This window comes from Tachypleus tridentatus, chromosome 8 (assembly GCF_004210375.1).
Source record: "Tachypleus tridentatus isolate NWPU-2018 chromosome 8, ASM421037v1, whole genome shotgun sequence".
Lineage (NCBI taxonomy): Eukaryota > Metazoa > Arthropoda > Merostomata > Xiphosura > Limulidae > Tachypleus > Tachypleus tridentatus.
Genome location: NC_134832.1, coordinates 23,110,154 through 23,125,938, shown reverse-complemented (window position 1 = coordinate 23,125,938; position 15,785 = coordinate 23,110,154). Strand labels below are relative to the sequence as shown.

Below are 15,785 nucleotides of genomic sequence, written 5' to 3'. Positions count from 1 at the left end.
AATAATGGAAATGATGAATATTAATTAGAAATACATCCTAGGAGCACTGATTATTAAGTTGAAACATATTATTTATGAATGTTAAATGGATGTAAATACAATTAATATTTGTAGCAAAGGTAGAAAATGGCCACGAAGGTTCGTATATTAAAGGTTTAACCCAAGAATTTCACTACTGCATACCTGTTTCTTTCTCAATACAAAATTGGAGCACTGAGATTTTCAATCATTTTGATATTGAAAAGAAAAAAAATATATCGTTCATAGAATACTTTTTATTGTTATTGTTGATTTGAGTATTAATCTTGTGGCACATATATGAGTTTTGTGCCTCATATTTCATGGTAATGAGCTTTCGTGCAGGGCATATAATGTTTAGTAATTTAAAATCTGTTTTAATATGATTATTCAGAACGGCGTATTAAACTATGCAAATCAACCAACAAAGCTCCAAGATCTAGATCATCCCGCTGTGAGTCGTTAATTGTATTCAAAACATCGTTAGAATGAGTCAACTTATCAAGAAACATAAAACCACTTCTTACACGTGTTCCAACTGTATATTTTTTCACTGGTGTCTATATATAAAGTCATATTTTAGAATTACATGAATAGAGATGCAGTTTTTTGTATGTTAATCAATGTTTATCAATATTCAAGTTACTGACATAAAACAGACAGTCGTAGCTGCGATATGGATAGTGAGTGCTGTTGTGTTCTGATTAAAAATGTCCATATTTATTTGTAGTATAAGCACACAGCTATACGATGGGCTATCTGTGCCCTGCCTACCACGATTATTAAAACCTGTTACTAGCGTTGTAAGTCCACAGATATATCGCTGCGTCACTGGAGGGCGACTTTCATTGTCCGATGATGTAACGGTGTCCAAAATGATTGATTGATTGATTTATTTGGTGTTTTATGGCACAAAGCAGCTAGGCTATCTGTCCAAATGAACCAAATGACGTTCGTTTGCTTCGTACTGTAAAGTCACAATCATGAACGACTTTTATTACACGGTAACAAAAACAGATAAAAGTACATAAAACGCATAATTTCAAAATACAGTTTGTTTTTTATTTCAAGACGAAATTCTCACATTCTTAGGATTTTGTTTTAACAGTGGAAAAATGTTCGTATCTACTTGTGGTTTTAAGTGGTTTAATTGAGTTTCGTGTTCTAGAAAAAGGATGAGTAGACAGATCATGTGTATTGATGTAAACATTTATATAAAATAAGCACCGATATTGAACTATTGTATATTATTGTATTCTTCAACAGAATAGAAGGGTTGTATGCAAAGAAAAATGTCAATATAGCCATAGAAAAAACTGCTACTTTCTTCTGTATGATCAGAAACGGAGCTGTTGTGATGTTTGTAAAGGTGAGTAAAGCACAGTCTGTTGTGATGTTTGTAAAGGTGAGTAAAGCGCAGTCTGTTGTGATGTTTGTAAAGGTGAGTAAAGCTTAGATTGTAAAACAAGGACATTTCGTAGACGATGAACTATGAGATAGGTATACTTTATAATATATTTTCATATGTCATAACCAACTTTGAATAAGTAAGAAACTTGGCAAGGAAGAAAAAGGTTACACAAGTCAGACTCAAAATAACATGTGGACTGAGCAAATTGGAATGTCTGTTTATACAGTAAGGGAAAGTTTACACTTTTAAAACAGGGGACGACCACCTCGTTATAGAAACGTATTACCTGGATAAAAATAGCACACTGGAGTCATCTAGAAATAATCTTTAATTATTTCAGTACGTGTTATACACTGTTATGGCATTCTCAACTCCGCCATATAGTTAGTAAACAGATGCTGTAATTAAACTAATTACACGCACCTATACAGGTGGGAGTTCAGCCGAACTTTCTATGTTTGTGATATAAAATATTGTGCTTATATAGTTATACCACAGCTGTTTATGGTATTTAACGTTTTCTGCATAGCCTACATTATTCTGCTGAAACATTAGCATTTTATAACTTTAAATAGTCGTATACAATGGCTTCTGTTGACACTTGGCAGTTGGATGAAATTAAGCACAAAGCTTCACAATGGATTATCCGTGCACTGCCCACCACGGGTATCGAAACTCGGTTTCTAGCGGCATAAGCCCACGGACATACCGCTGTGCCATTGGGAGGTCGTGGCAACTGGAATACGAAAGCCGTATTGTTACTGTCAGGATTTGTAGACTGGATTTTTTACATTAGGTTCTAGGGGGCATGACCCCAAACCTTCGAAGCATTAGTATGCTTTGAGTTTATGTGTTAGGGTTTGATATCATAAATTATTACTCAATCCTCTTAAAAACATTCTGCTTATGGGCCTGAATTATATTTACTGTAGGCTCTTCCCGTCGCACCAAACATGCTCGCTCTTTCAGCCGTGGGAGCGTTATAAGTTACGATAAATCCCACTATTCGTTGGTAAAAGAGTATCCCAAGAGTTAACGGTGGGTGGTGATGACTAACTGCCTTTCCTATAATCTTACACTGCTAAATTAGGGACGGCTAGCTCAGGTAGCCCTCGTGTAGCTTTGCGCGAAATTCAAAACAAACCAATTTATATGCAAAAACGGCTCGTTTGGGCTGAGAAAACACTTTACATAGAAGCGCGAACAACGTTTCGACCTTCTTCGGTCATCGTCAGGTTCACAAAGAAAGAGGTAACTGACCGGAAGCTGACCACATGATAAAGTGTTTTCTCAGCCCAAACGAGCCGTTTTTGCATATAAATTTCTCAAAAAGTGGGTTTCTCGTCATCATTCAAAACAAACCAAACTATAGGCTCTCAAATTAGACTGCGTAGAGACTGAATTTATCATACCAACATACACAGAGACATTTGTAATGAATGGATACCGCAGCAGTGGAAGAACTTGTAGAAACTTTATAAGCTTAGTGATTATATCTACATAATAATTCTACTAAAACGCTTATTTAAAATGCGCTGAATTCAGTACTATTACTTATGTTTTGTTTTGTTTTAATGAGTACCTCAAAATGATAATTTTGTCAGTTTCAATACTGTTCACTCAGTATTTATCAGTTTTAACGAATATCACTTCCACTACATAAATATATACTGATTGTTACGATGTTAGTGTCAGTTAGTCTAATTAAGACGTGCTGATTATTAAGGTGTCAGTTTTATGTACTTACATAAAGATCTGTTGAATTTTATGATGCCAGTTTTGCATAGTTCTATAAATACCTGCTGCTTCTTAAGACGTTGGTTTCATTTATTTGTGTGAAAACTTATTGCTTATTAAGGTGACAGTTTCATATGGTTATATAAGTTCCCTTTCCTTTTTAGGGTGTCAATTTTATACACTTCGATAAGCACCTGCTGAAGTATTTGTTTCAAATTGTTACGTAAAGACTTGTTGAACCTCATGATGTTAGTTTCTCACGAATAATTTTTAATTTTTATCATTATGTTTTATTAAATTAAATAAAGAGTTGCTGATCTTTAGGACGATAGTTTTATATAGTTTACACAAAGAACTTTGATATTTAGGATGCGAAATTCAGTAAAATTACTTTAAAATGATTTGTTTGTAAAGGTGTCAGTTATAATCAATACGTTTTTGCTGAAATGTTTTCGCATTAAGAACCACAATTTTAAAACTATAATATTAAAGCACACTAAATTCCTACCTTCAGTATTTTTTCTCTAAATAAATAAATAAGATTAACAATACAAACTTGAACAATAAATAAACGGTAAAATTAAATTACTGTTTTCTAGACTGCTTTATCAACGGTACAAAATACGAAAGCGGGACAACTTGGATTGATTCCAGTGATCCTTGTCGGACATTTTCATGTGAGGTAATTATTTAATATTTACTATTCGAATTTTACAAGGTCATTAAATTTTTGTTTAGTTTAAAGCGTGCACAAAAATAAAGGCTAGAAGAACATTTTATACATAATAATGAAGAAAGTATTAGTGACAAACCAGATTTCATAGACTTACTTTTTACATTAAATACGTTATTCTCGCAAATTTAATTTTATAAGTCTTCTTTAATGTATATTTTAAATATTTTCATATCATGTGTTGGGCTTTGCATGGTGTATAAGTTGCCCGAACTGTGAATCCGAGGGTTCATTGCTCTCACTCCACACACTTGAACCTCGAGCGGTGGGAGTGGGTTGCACTATAAGAATAAAGGTCAAATCCCACTATCCAGTCAGACAAAAATAGATCAAGATTTCTGTGAGTGCTGTTGACTGACTCCCCCTTCTATAGTCTGTCAGTTCAAAAGAAGGGACGAATATACGCAGATAGTTCTCATGTAGATTTGCACGAAACTTTTAAGACAGACAAAAAATTCTAATAATACGTGGGTAATTTAGTAAATATAAACAACACTAATAAATTCCAGTCGGGTATATTAGTATAACAAATTGTTTATAAATAATCCAAAGTGAAGCACAATGCGTTTCGACCTACCATCTTACTAATCTGTATAATATGCATTTGTGTGAAGAAATGGAAATAGGATATATGTGGCGATAAGAAAGCTTCGCACTAGTAGCACTATTTTTTAACGTACACAAACGGTTAGAACGCTCGACTCGTAATTTGAGAGTCGCGGCTTCGAATCCTGTCACACCAAACATGCCCGCCCTTTTAGCCGTTGGGGCGTTATAATGTACGGGTCAATCTCACTATTCGTTGGTAAAAGAGTAGCCCAAGAGTTGGCGGTGGGTGGTGATGACTAGCTGCCTTCCCTATAGTCTTAAACTGTTAAATTAGGATCGGCTAGTGCAGATAGCCTTCGTGTAACTTTACGTGAAATTCAAAACAAAAGCAAATAAAAATGTAAACAAATACTGCGAGTTCCCAATCTTAGTAAAGAGGTTTTAAGAGAGGTAAAATCCTTATGTCAAACTGACACAAACAGTGAAATTCAATATATAACATGCTTTATATCTTGGACTTCAGAGTTACACAAAATACACGCACTAGACTTGTGTGTAAAAGGTGTGCTTACCCGCATGAAGAGATGGGCTTAACCAAACGCAAAAGAGGTCTTGTATACATACAAGCACAAGCAATTGTGATCTAACTTGGTGATGATACGGTTTAGTGGACAGATAAAGTTCCTGTTTAATATTTTAACGCTATAATTATTGTAGAAATAACATCTTGCATAACAGAACTAGTTAGCTGCTATCAAACGTTCAACTTCCAGTCCTCCAGCCTTATATGATGAAGTGAATTATAGCTACATCAAAAATATGCATACATTTAAAAGTTGTTTTAAGCTGTTCATTATATTTGAAAATTCAATAAGATAAAATGCATGTTTTTATGTATGTGATGATTTCATATATGTATAAATATTCATACGGTTTAGATTCATCTTAGAATTGTGAAGGGGAAATCGCGGTTTTCCAGCCTCGAGCCATCATTTGTCACGTAATATTTCCAGTAATTAGGAGTTATTAAAATATGATTAGTGTACATTAATCTACAATTATTGTACCCTCTTCCTAGCAATACAGCAAACAATTAGTTACATGCTATATTTACTAGCAACATTGATGAATCTTTTGAACTTTACCATGTTCTTATTGTTACGTCAGTCTGGAGTACTCACGGAAGCTAAGAATTACTGCCACGTTCCATGCCGTAATCCTCATCCCCCGTCACCTGGTGAATGCTGTCAATCTTGTGAGGGTGAGTTGATGATATTCTTACGTCTTAGGCTAAAGTTGTTCTGTACTTTATCTTAGTTAAAGTGCTAATACCCATAACAGCCGTCTCGAGCATACGTTTTCACGCCTTATCTGTGTCATTAATACTTTTTAATATTTTTCAAACTCTTATGCATGCTCGAAGATATCTAACTACGCATGCACGCGTAATTTCATTTCAACGGATGTAGATATACCTTAGTAGAAATTGTGTACAACAACATCTTAAAAGTTCATACAATTTTAAGAAAGGTCTAACGTTAGGTCGTAGAAGGGGAATAAAATATCCCAGAGTACCCCATTTGAGTAAGATTTGTCTTTTAAATATATTAAATTTCTGTCACAAAATTTATTTTATTTTTTATCCGATTTTGAGGGATCAAATAATGTCTTTTTTGTGTGAAATTATTTCTCAGGTAATGCATGTTAAAATCTATATAATAAATGAAGCCCTAAATCTGTGTAAGTATGCTGTTTCAACTATTCAAAATTTTCTCTTACTCTTTACCTTTTAGTTTGTTTTATATAAAATACGATTTTTATTACTTCCGCTCGTATTAGGAGCCTTTACAAAGTGGTATTGATTGTAATAAAACATTTACAGTTATGATAACGTCTGGTCTAGACTGACATTCTAATTGTGTCGCGTTAGGGCATTTGAATATATATAAATATATTAGTTATTTGCTTCTTTGTTATTCTGGATGTAAGTGTTACTTCATTGTATTCCATCATGTTGACTCAATTGATTTACAGTATCGCAACAAATAAGGTACTACAAGTTCCTAACAAGGAATTATTCAGTGATGTATAATGTCCAGATATTGTGGTCATTAGTACCAGTTTCCTAAACTTAGTCATAGACTTTTCCGGCCAATTATTCTTCAAAAAGGGTAGACTTTGCAAAGCATCTCAACGATTAGTGTGTTTGTTTGTTTTTTTATCGGAGATCGTAATATTGCTTCGGTAAATGTTGTTTTTGTCATAATTATTACTATTTAATTTTTTCTTTTAATAATTCTAAATTAGCCACTGATGTAATTCTTTCATCCATGACGTCATAGATAGATTAGTAAGAAACAAAAGTAGTCTTTGGCAGATTTAGCATTAGGTCTTCATAGTCTATAAATTTGGTTTAACCCAAAGCAGATCTTATTTCTATCATGTGTCTTGGAACCTGAGATCCAAAATTTATTTGGGATTTGTTTTAAAAGCTAAAGATCGAAACGGTATAAGTTTAAGATGCCATAGTTGCATTTCGTATTGATATCCGACTAACATAGATATCTAGATTACTGAACTCCAGTACCATCCCAAATAAAAGTCTCAGTAACCTTTAAATTATTGTATTTCAAATATCAAAATACCCCATCCCAATCTGAAACAGGAATCCAATACTTTTCCTTCTTCTAAAAATTAATCATTACGCTAGAGAAAAAGAATTTTAATAAATGTTTGTCTTCAATTTGAACATTCAACTTGTGTTATTTAATTAAACATTTACTTCTCTGTTTATTATTTAGCGAATTTTTCCAGCAACCAAGACACATAATGACAATAAATAATAATAATTAAACTGTGAAATCACTGCATTACATTTAAAGGTGCATCTTTACAACTTTTATAGCCTGTGATAAACAGATCCATTTAAACAGTCTAACATTATGTACAACACCTAGGCACAGCCTTACAGGACCATTGTATGTAATCAGATACATGCAGATAATTCTGCACTTCACGTTTTAGCTAATGCTGAACTGCGTTTACGTTGAAGTTAGGTAAAAGTTTTGTCTCTTTTTTTTTTTTTTAATAAAGGTAAATGTCGTGAGGTAGCAGTTAAAACTGACTGTAGACATGGTCTATGTACGAGTAAATATGTGTGTATCTTCATATACAATTCCGTATATTTAAGATGAGAGTTCTGTTTTTAAAACTGTAATTAGAAATTAGTCACAAGAAAAATGTTATCGGCAGGGATATTTCTGAAAATTTTGTACTTTTCATGTTTATAATCAGTAAAGTTCCTTTTCATTTTTTGGATATCACGAATTTTTTGTCTCTTCAAAAATTAGACAATCTGGTTTGTTCAGGGTAGCCATAACATTTCTTTATCAGATTTAATTATACCTACTTTATCACTGTTTCTAAGATATTTTATAGCTATTCCTTGTACTTTACTAAGTTTAGTGGATTTATACTTATGATTACAGACCATATATATTTTGTTTTGAAACACGTAAGAATTGCTTAAAATTTAAATTATAATTTAGAACAATAAATTCATAGGAGTAACTAGAAAACATATTAGTTACACTGTTAGGATGATTAACAAATATTGTTATTTTTCTGATGTATTGTTGGTTAGTTAGGTTTAACGAAATGGTTTGGTCTACTTTTCACTAATTTCCCAGTTTAGTAATATTTTTCAATTGGTCGAGATGAATAAAACTATACGTGAAAACTGTAAAATATTAGGTATAACATTATTATTTTTTGCACTTTCACCTAACTTGATGAATGTTATATTTTTCATATAAATGTAATTTAACAGATTTCTTTAAGTTTCTTAAGTCCAGATTACTAACATCACAACACAGTCAAACGATTTCATCAATTTAATTCAATAGCAAAAACGTCGTCCCACGGGAAGCTGTTTGTACTAGTAATTACTAATTGTAGTCTTCATATCTCGTTGAAAAAATGTAGAAAAGTGAATATTTTCTTTTTTTTTCTGGGAAATACTGCATTGAAAAGTGTACAGATTGTGTTCTTTAGTCAAACACAACTCACTGCATCAAAATGATTCAATGTAAAGAGCTTAAAATTTTTACTTATTTTACTGATATAAATTGTAATGTTTTTATATTAAAAGTTTATTGAGAAAAATAACAGTTTTTAAGAACTCCAGTTTCGCAGTACTACATTTAAAAAATTAAATCAATAATGATATAATCAAACCTTCATGTACAACCTCAATGAAAGTCCCGTTTTTGTTGTGAGGAGAGTACTTTTATTTTAAATTGTGTTCTATTATAAAGAAACGGTTGTTTTCCTAACTGTCCGAATCTTAAATACCCAATATTTAAAATTAGTGGTATTGATTTTTATTTGTGGTTCAATTAAATATATGGAGCCACATTGTATTTATTATTTCGATTGTATGCATACATGGATAGATAGCCAACGCTATGTCCATTATAATAAGATAATGTAAGAGGAGTGTATCTGATGGAAAGTTATCTGTATTTATTTTGTCAAATATTATAGATTAGAATTTTAATCACCATCATGTTTATTTATTTATTCCCTGGAGGGTCAGAGGTATGTTTCAAAGGTATAATCTGGGGCTCGATTCTCCTCATTACACGAAGTGCAGAAATTCCATGCATTGTGAAGCTTTCATTAAACAATCAAACTGTCATTTAATTCACGCTATGCTATCAATTTTGTCAGATTACATGCTGCACCAGTGTAGCCATTGCACTCCAATATATGTTCAGAGCTCCAAATAAATAAAGAAAAACGAGTTCCACAGTTTGTCCATTTCTCCTACACTATACATACGATAACTTGAATTGATTCTTACCCTAATTCCATGTACGAATTTTAAAAGTTTAGTTCATGATCAATGAATGTGTAAAATGTGGAACTTTAAAATATCTCTGATACTGAAATTGATACTTTAGTTAAAAAGTGGTCTAAACTAATTATATTAAATAGAATATAAAGGAATAATAAGTGTATCTAAAGAAGTTATACAAAAAATAGTACTAAACATCAGAAGGAAAACACTCGAGGGACTGAAATTATATCCCAGCAGGTGAGACATGGATATTCGTGTACGATACTTGATATACTTCATTTGTCAAGATATACAGTTTAGGTGTCATAATACAAATATTCTGTTGTCTGAAAGTGAGTCTCTGGGGTGGAAGAGTCTGGAAAAGATATTGGTGTAAAAGTACCCAAAACCTTAAAATGATAGACAGTAAGGAACATCATTTCTAGGTTCCATAAAACTTTCAAAATCTAAATAAAATAATATTTATACTGTATACATAAATTAAATGGGGCTTGTGCATATGTAAATTATCACAACTAGCTGTAAATTTAAACAGTTACACATTAAATAAAATTGCATTTTCTATATAATACGCATATTTTTCCAACTAAAATTGTTTCGTTTTACACATAACCCTAGTAACATCCGCCACAAAACAAATTCAAACTCTAGCTCCTAAGACCTAGCATACAAGAAGATAGTGTGCTGGATTCACAATTTGCAGGTTGCAAGATTGAAACTTGTTATCGAACCTGCTCGCCTTTACAACTGTAGGAGCGTTATAATTATAATTTTATGGGGAAAAGAGCAGCCCAAAAATTGAAGGTGAGTAGCGTTAACGAGATTTATTCCCTCTCATAGATAGTGCAAATAGACGTCGAGTAGTTTATCGCGAAATTCAACAAGTAAAGAAACTCGATCTTATACTAATTTGTTACATGTATAATGATCAATAATATACAGTACTGTACAAAAATGTTAGGACAAAACAATATTTTGTCATTCTTTCCATTTTATGGGACTAATTCTTTATGTCATTACAGAATGTAAATTTTAACACTATGATAACACTTCACTGATCCTTATTGACAATTGAATGAGCCAGGGTTAGAATACTTATCATACTTTAAAATTCCGATATACTTGTACCAAGAGAATGACATAATGGTAAGTAAGAACATCGCTATAAGTGTAGATCCAGAACCTTATCTGTATTTTAATTTATGTCTCTGAAATGTTCCAGGGACCCTTCTTGTAATAATTTGCTGGTTTTTCCTATGTATAAATTTGATGACTAGCTAATTTTCCTCTGGCTGTTAGTTCAAAATTAGGGCGTGCAGGAGATAGCGCAAGTACCTTTGACGTACATATAAGTTTGTTTTGTGTATTTTTCTTTGAGAAAGAAAAATAGTTGTCATTTATTTAGTGTAAGTGTAATCTTAGTTTTCAGAAAATTGTCGAATCATACAATATACATTTTGTTAGATTTTATATTGTGATAATTATTCTTGTATGACATTGTGGATTATATAATTTAAATTGCCGATTCAACAAATAAAAAATACAAAATGCTTTGGGAGCTTTGCTTGTTTCAATGCTAAAAGGTGCAAATTTATTGTTTATTTGATCATGCAAACGCAAACTAACGTGGCAGGGGTTTAGTTTAGAGAGAGAGAAATCAGAAGAGTTCTCTCTCCAACTGGGGTGTTCAGGAACTTTGTAGTTCCTCTTCGTCCCCTTACATGAAAAATGTTTTAAAATATCCGTGGAATTTTTACTTTATTTTTAACATTTCAAAAAATGGAGTGGTGTATTTGTGAGTGAGAGGAAGGACGGGAGAACTGGACGAAAGCAGCGAAAGTGAAGTGAGCCAGACTTTAGCTTTGCTGGAGATTCCAGTATCGGGAATTTGATCATGAATTCCTTAATCCGAATATATTTTAAAGTGATTTTTGGGTCTAGTTTTTTATGCGAAATTAATTGCGTTTGTTGTCCATGTGTAAATGTACGTTCTCTTTATTTCCCATTGACACGTCAGCGTTTACTATATTTATGACAGTCTGTTTAATTTTTTTTTCCTTTGTGGTACGTGGAAAGCACGTGTGTGAGTGCTATCCTCCTGATCGATATACTCAGAATCTCAGTGGGGATGCTTACCTGTGGGCAGTGTTTGTAAAGAGGTGAGCCAGCATCGCACTTTGCTGTTGATAAAGAACAAGTGTGCTTAACAGTGGATAAACATGTACTAGAGAGACTCTCGTGAAGTACTGACTGTTTGAAAAAACCGTTGAAGAACCACCTGTCTTTTTAGGTCTTGAGAGAAAAATTCTTGAGTGTCATCATCTCATCGAATTTAGAAATACGTTGTTGAATGTCATCTTTGAAAAGTTTCAAGTACATGAGGAAGATCATGCAGGATTTTTGGTTTTGGCCAATCTGAAGTAGAACAATGTGAAACATTTTTAAATTTAATAAAAAACAATCAAAATTGCTTTTACGGGCATGAATTATCAAATAAGAAAGTTATTATGGTCTGCTAGTACAGTTTTTAAAATGATGTTACACTTTTTCATCATCTAGCTTCTCGCCTCAAAACATTTTTCCTAGTGTTTGTCTCTTCCGTCCTTATATGACCATAGTTAGGGTATAATTTTTAAAAAAATATTTGAAATATATAGAAAATGATAATTTTCTTTTTACACTTCATAATCATATGTACAGACCAAACTAAAACAGTTTTATAAGTGGCAGGAAATGAAAAACTTAGAAAACACGAGTCAAAAAGTACACATTTCATGTAATATTAAAAACTAACTAGATAACACGTTATCTATGCAAAATAGATGTTACATAAATAAAATGAAACGACATCCTGAGATATATTTTTAAAATACTAACATAAAATATAGTGCATTTGTCTTCGACACTAAAATACTTTTTGTTTAATACATTGTTAGTTCAAAAACTTAATAGTTGTTTACTATTACAGCCAACTGTTTGCAGTATGTAGCCTATTTAAAATAAGAAACTCCTAAATATTTGCAAAAATTAAAGAAACAGTATCTTAAAAGTTGATGTATTAATGTCAATGACAGCCTATAGAATTAATATTTTTTGAACTAGCTTATTGACTTTTTAGATTAGGCTACTCCTGATTTACGTCTCGGTGTCGAGCTTACAAAATTTCACATAAGGGAAGCAACATCTTGGTATCAAGTATTTCACGACGAATGTGCATTAGAGCATAATTTGTTAATAATTTTGAATCATTATACAGCGTATCCAAGATTTAAGGCATCTCGGAGCAGGAAATCATTGTTCCGGTAACTCAAAACAGAGTTGGATCAGACTGTCAACCTTTTTTAACAACTGTCGGGTTTGTGGCTGTAAGGTGTTAAAAATGAGCTAATTCAACCACATTATTCAAATCCTATTTTCAGAATAAATTACCTAAGGGTATTACCGTATTTTTATAATTATAGGGCAATCTCGAATATAAGGCGATTCCCATTTCCAGAAATCATAGGGGAAAAAAGAAACAAGATTATTCTAACGTCCGTTTTTGGTCCGCTCAATCAGTACTGTAACTGAACAGCTTGAAGATGGATTAGTTACAGGAATTAGCGATGACATCGAGTGAGTATATGGCGTGCACTTTTTCTGGACATTCAGGATGCAACAGACTTGAGTAGGGCAAGGAACCTGTTGTTGGTCATGATTATAAGGCGACTATGAATTCTACAGTAATTCTTAATCAAAGACACATTGTCTTATAATCGAGCCAGTGCGGTAGTAACTGAAGTCGTAGCCTCTGCACATTGATCTCTTGTGATAATGGAGATAGTGTGCCGTCCTTAAAATTCCAGACTGGGACATTGTTGGGACCAAATATAGCAGGGCTTTCTTTCTTTGGACTACAATATACATGGTCCTTGGTTGAAGTGTTGTTGAGGCTTGGCCGCCACCATATCTAGAGTTTCATGAAATTCACGTTTCCACGATGCTTCAGAAATTCCATACAAATATCACCTAATTTCGTCGTTTGTCTGTAATAGTGTGGTGCTTTACTTATAGCTTTTGGCTGAAATTCCTTTAAATTACGTTTCAGTACAGCACGCTGTGCTTTGTTAATCAACTTAAGCAGAGTTTTCTTGTATTGGCACCTCTTTACTATGGTTAAAAGAAACCCAAGACAGTTTTATGTTTGTTTTATTACGAAAGATATTCATATGGGTTAACCGTCAATTATTTATGCTCTACAATTTTAAATGTGTTTTTGGAGGATACAGAGATTTAATGTCGTCAGATGGTGCTGATGTGACCAATGATAGGCTGAATAAAATGAATACTTGTCTATAGATTGCAATTTATAATATTAAGTGGTCGAAACATTAAATTCCAGCACACACACGGTCATATTGATTCTTGACTTCCTTGCAAGCAGTGCAAATACTCTAAACTAGAGTTAACGAAATGTACTGCTGGAGGCCCGGCATGGCCAAGCGTGTTAAGGCGTGCGACTCGTAATCTGAGGGTCGTGGGTTCGCATCCCGGTCGCGCCAAACATGCTCGCCCTTCAGCCGTGGGGGCATTATAATGTGCCGGTCAATCCCACTATTCGTTGGTAAAAGAGTAGCCCAAGAGTTGGCGGTGGGTGGTGATGACTAGCTGCCTTCTCTCTAGTCTTACACTGCTAAATTAGGGACGGCTAGCACAGATAGCCCTCGAGTAGCTTTGTGCGAAATTTCAAAACAAACAAACAAAATGTACTGTTGAAGTTAATAATGAAAATATATATTTAACGAGAATGATAAGCAGCGGTGACAGTACATTTTCCCTTGACAGATGACCAAATTTAATCAATACAGTGGGTTCCTTCCACATTCAGCTGACCAAATGTGATCTTTCAAGGGGATCTTTCTGTATTTAAATCACCATGTTCTATCGTCAGATGATCAAAAACAACTTTTCCCAGGATTTCTGCTATACTTACATCTACAGTCTGACCTGTCTTAAGTGTTTATTCAGTATTCAAATGACCAAATCTAACCTTTCGCTATAGTTCTTGCTGTACACAGATGATAAAATGTAGCATATAGCCAAGGTTATTTCTTTTTATGATGATAACCTTTTCCCACAGTATTTTCTGCAATAAGATGACCATATACAATTCTTTCAACTTTCGTTCTGTGTTCATATAGCCACAGGTTATACCTGTTTACTGTGTAGTTCTTAACCAATCCAATCCAATACGTAATTTTTGCCTAATAGATTTTCGTTGGTTACATGAACTGAGGTAACATTTGTCTCTTGTTCTTTGTGCTTTCAAATGGTCAGATGTAGATTCCTCCTCAACGCCGACTTTTACATTCAAAAGGTAATAAACAATGTTCTATCGGTACTTCTTTGTTCAGACAAACGTGATATGACTTTCCTGTTTGGTAAAATCTAAGGTAGATTGTTCAGTATCCTCGGTTGAATGAACAAATCCTGAAGCATATAACAGTAACTATAAAAAACGAAAACAAAAACAAAAAAACAGAAGTTATGAATAAATTCATTATTTGGTGTATCAATCTTTCCTTTGTTAGAAATATTTTTCCGTTACAGATTTTACACTGTAAATAACGTTGAATAATAACTAATCAATACAGATTTACAGACTACTTTCGTAAAATGTTTTACAATAAGAATTAATTTTGTAGATCTATTTCGATGTAAAGTTTATAATTGTTTAGGCGTTAACATGGGAATGAGTTAACATAAAGTAAGTTTATGTTCGTAATTGTCACAAATATAAATGTGCTGTCATGCGTCTTTTTAAACTTGTTTTTCATATTTTGTTTCAGTTGATTTAATAAGCCCCTTTTAGTGATTTTTAGTACCAGTAAATCCCGAGTAATGAAACACCTGCATCAGTAAAAGCTTTTACTCAGTCATGAACCAAAGCAATTTTTCTTCACTCCGTTAAAGTCCTGGGGAGAAAACAAAGAAAGAGAAAAAGGTATTTGTTGGGCGTAGTTTGAAAGAGAGCGACAGGAAAGGCGGCAAAGTCTAAAAGAAAGAAAAGAAATAGGTTCATGAACATGCTATAATTTATAAGATCGTTCCAACAACAAACGAAAGTCTCGATCCACGGACAAGAATATTAAACCATGCTTTTAGCCCTAAACATAGAAGCCTTAATAATCAACAGTTTTAAGGAGTTTTTGCAAGCAGTAAAAACAAGTTTAATAGTTGTGTAGATAACAGAAAAACAACAACAAAAACTACATGTAATATCTCACCAAATACAAAAGCTGTACGAAACTGTTTTTCAGACGTTGCTGCTACTAAGATATGAAATTATGGTTTGAATTTCGCGCAAAGCTACTCGAAGACTAACTGCCCTAGCCGTCCATAATTTAGCAGTGATAAGACTAGAGGGAAGGCAGCTAGTCATCACCACCCACAGCCAACTCTTGGGCTACTTTTACGAATGAATAATGGGATTGATC

General features: G+C 33.2%; 1 protein-coding gene across 4 annotated transcripts in view; it reads left to right on the top strand.

Moving 5' to 3' along the window:
* LOC143258673 (BMP-binding endothelial regulator protein-like) overlaps nucleotides 1-15,785 on the top strand; it is an 85,512-nt gene that overhangs the window by 46,862 nt on the left and 22,865 nt on the right. For all 4 annotated transcript variants that reach the window (XR_013032455.1, XM_076518050.1, XM_076518049.1 and 1 more), the window contains 3 exons: nucleotides 1,285-1,387; nucleotides 3,766-3,848; nucleotides 5,616-5,709. Coding sequence is in view for 3 of the 4 variants with exons in the window: in XM_076518050.1 (XP_076374165.1) it covers nucleotides 1,285-1,387; nucleotides 3,766-3,848; nucleotides 5,616-5,709 (280 nt within the window). In the remaining variant the exon portion in view is untranslated. The remainder of the gene's footprint in view (nucleotides 1-1,284; nucleotides 1,388-3,765; nucleotides 3,849-5,615; nucleotides 5,710-15,785) is intronic.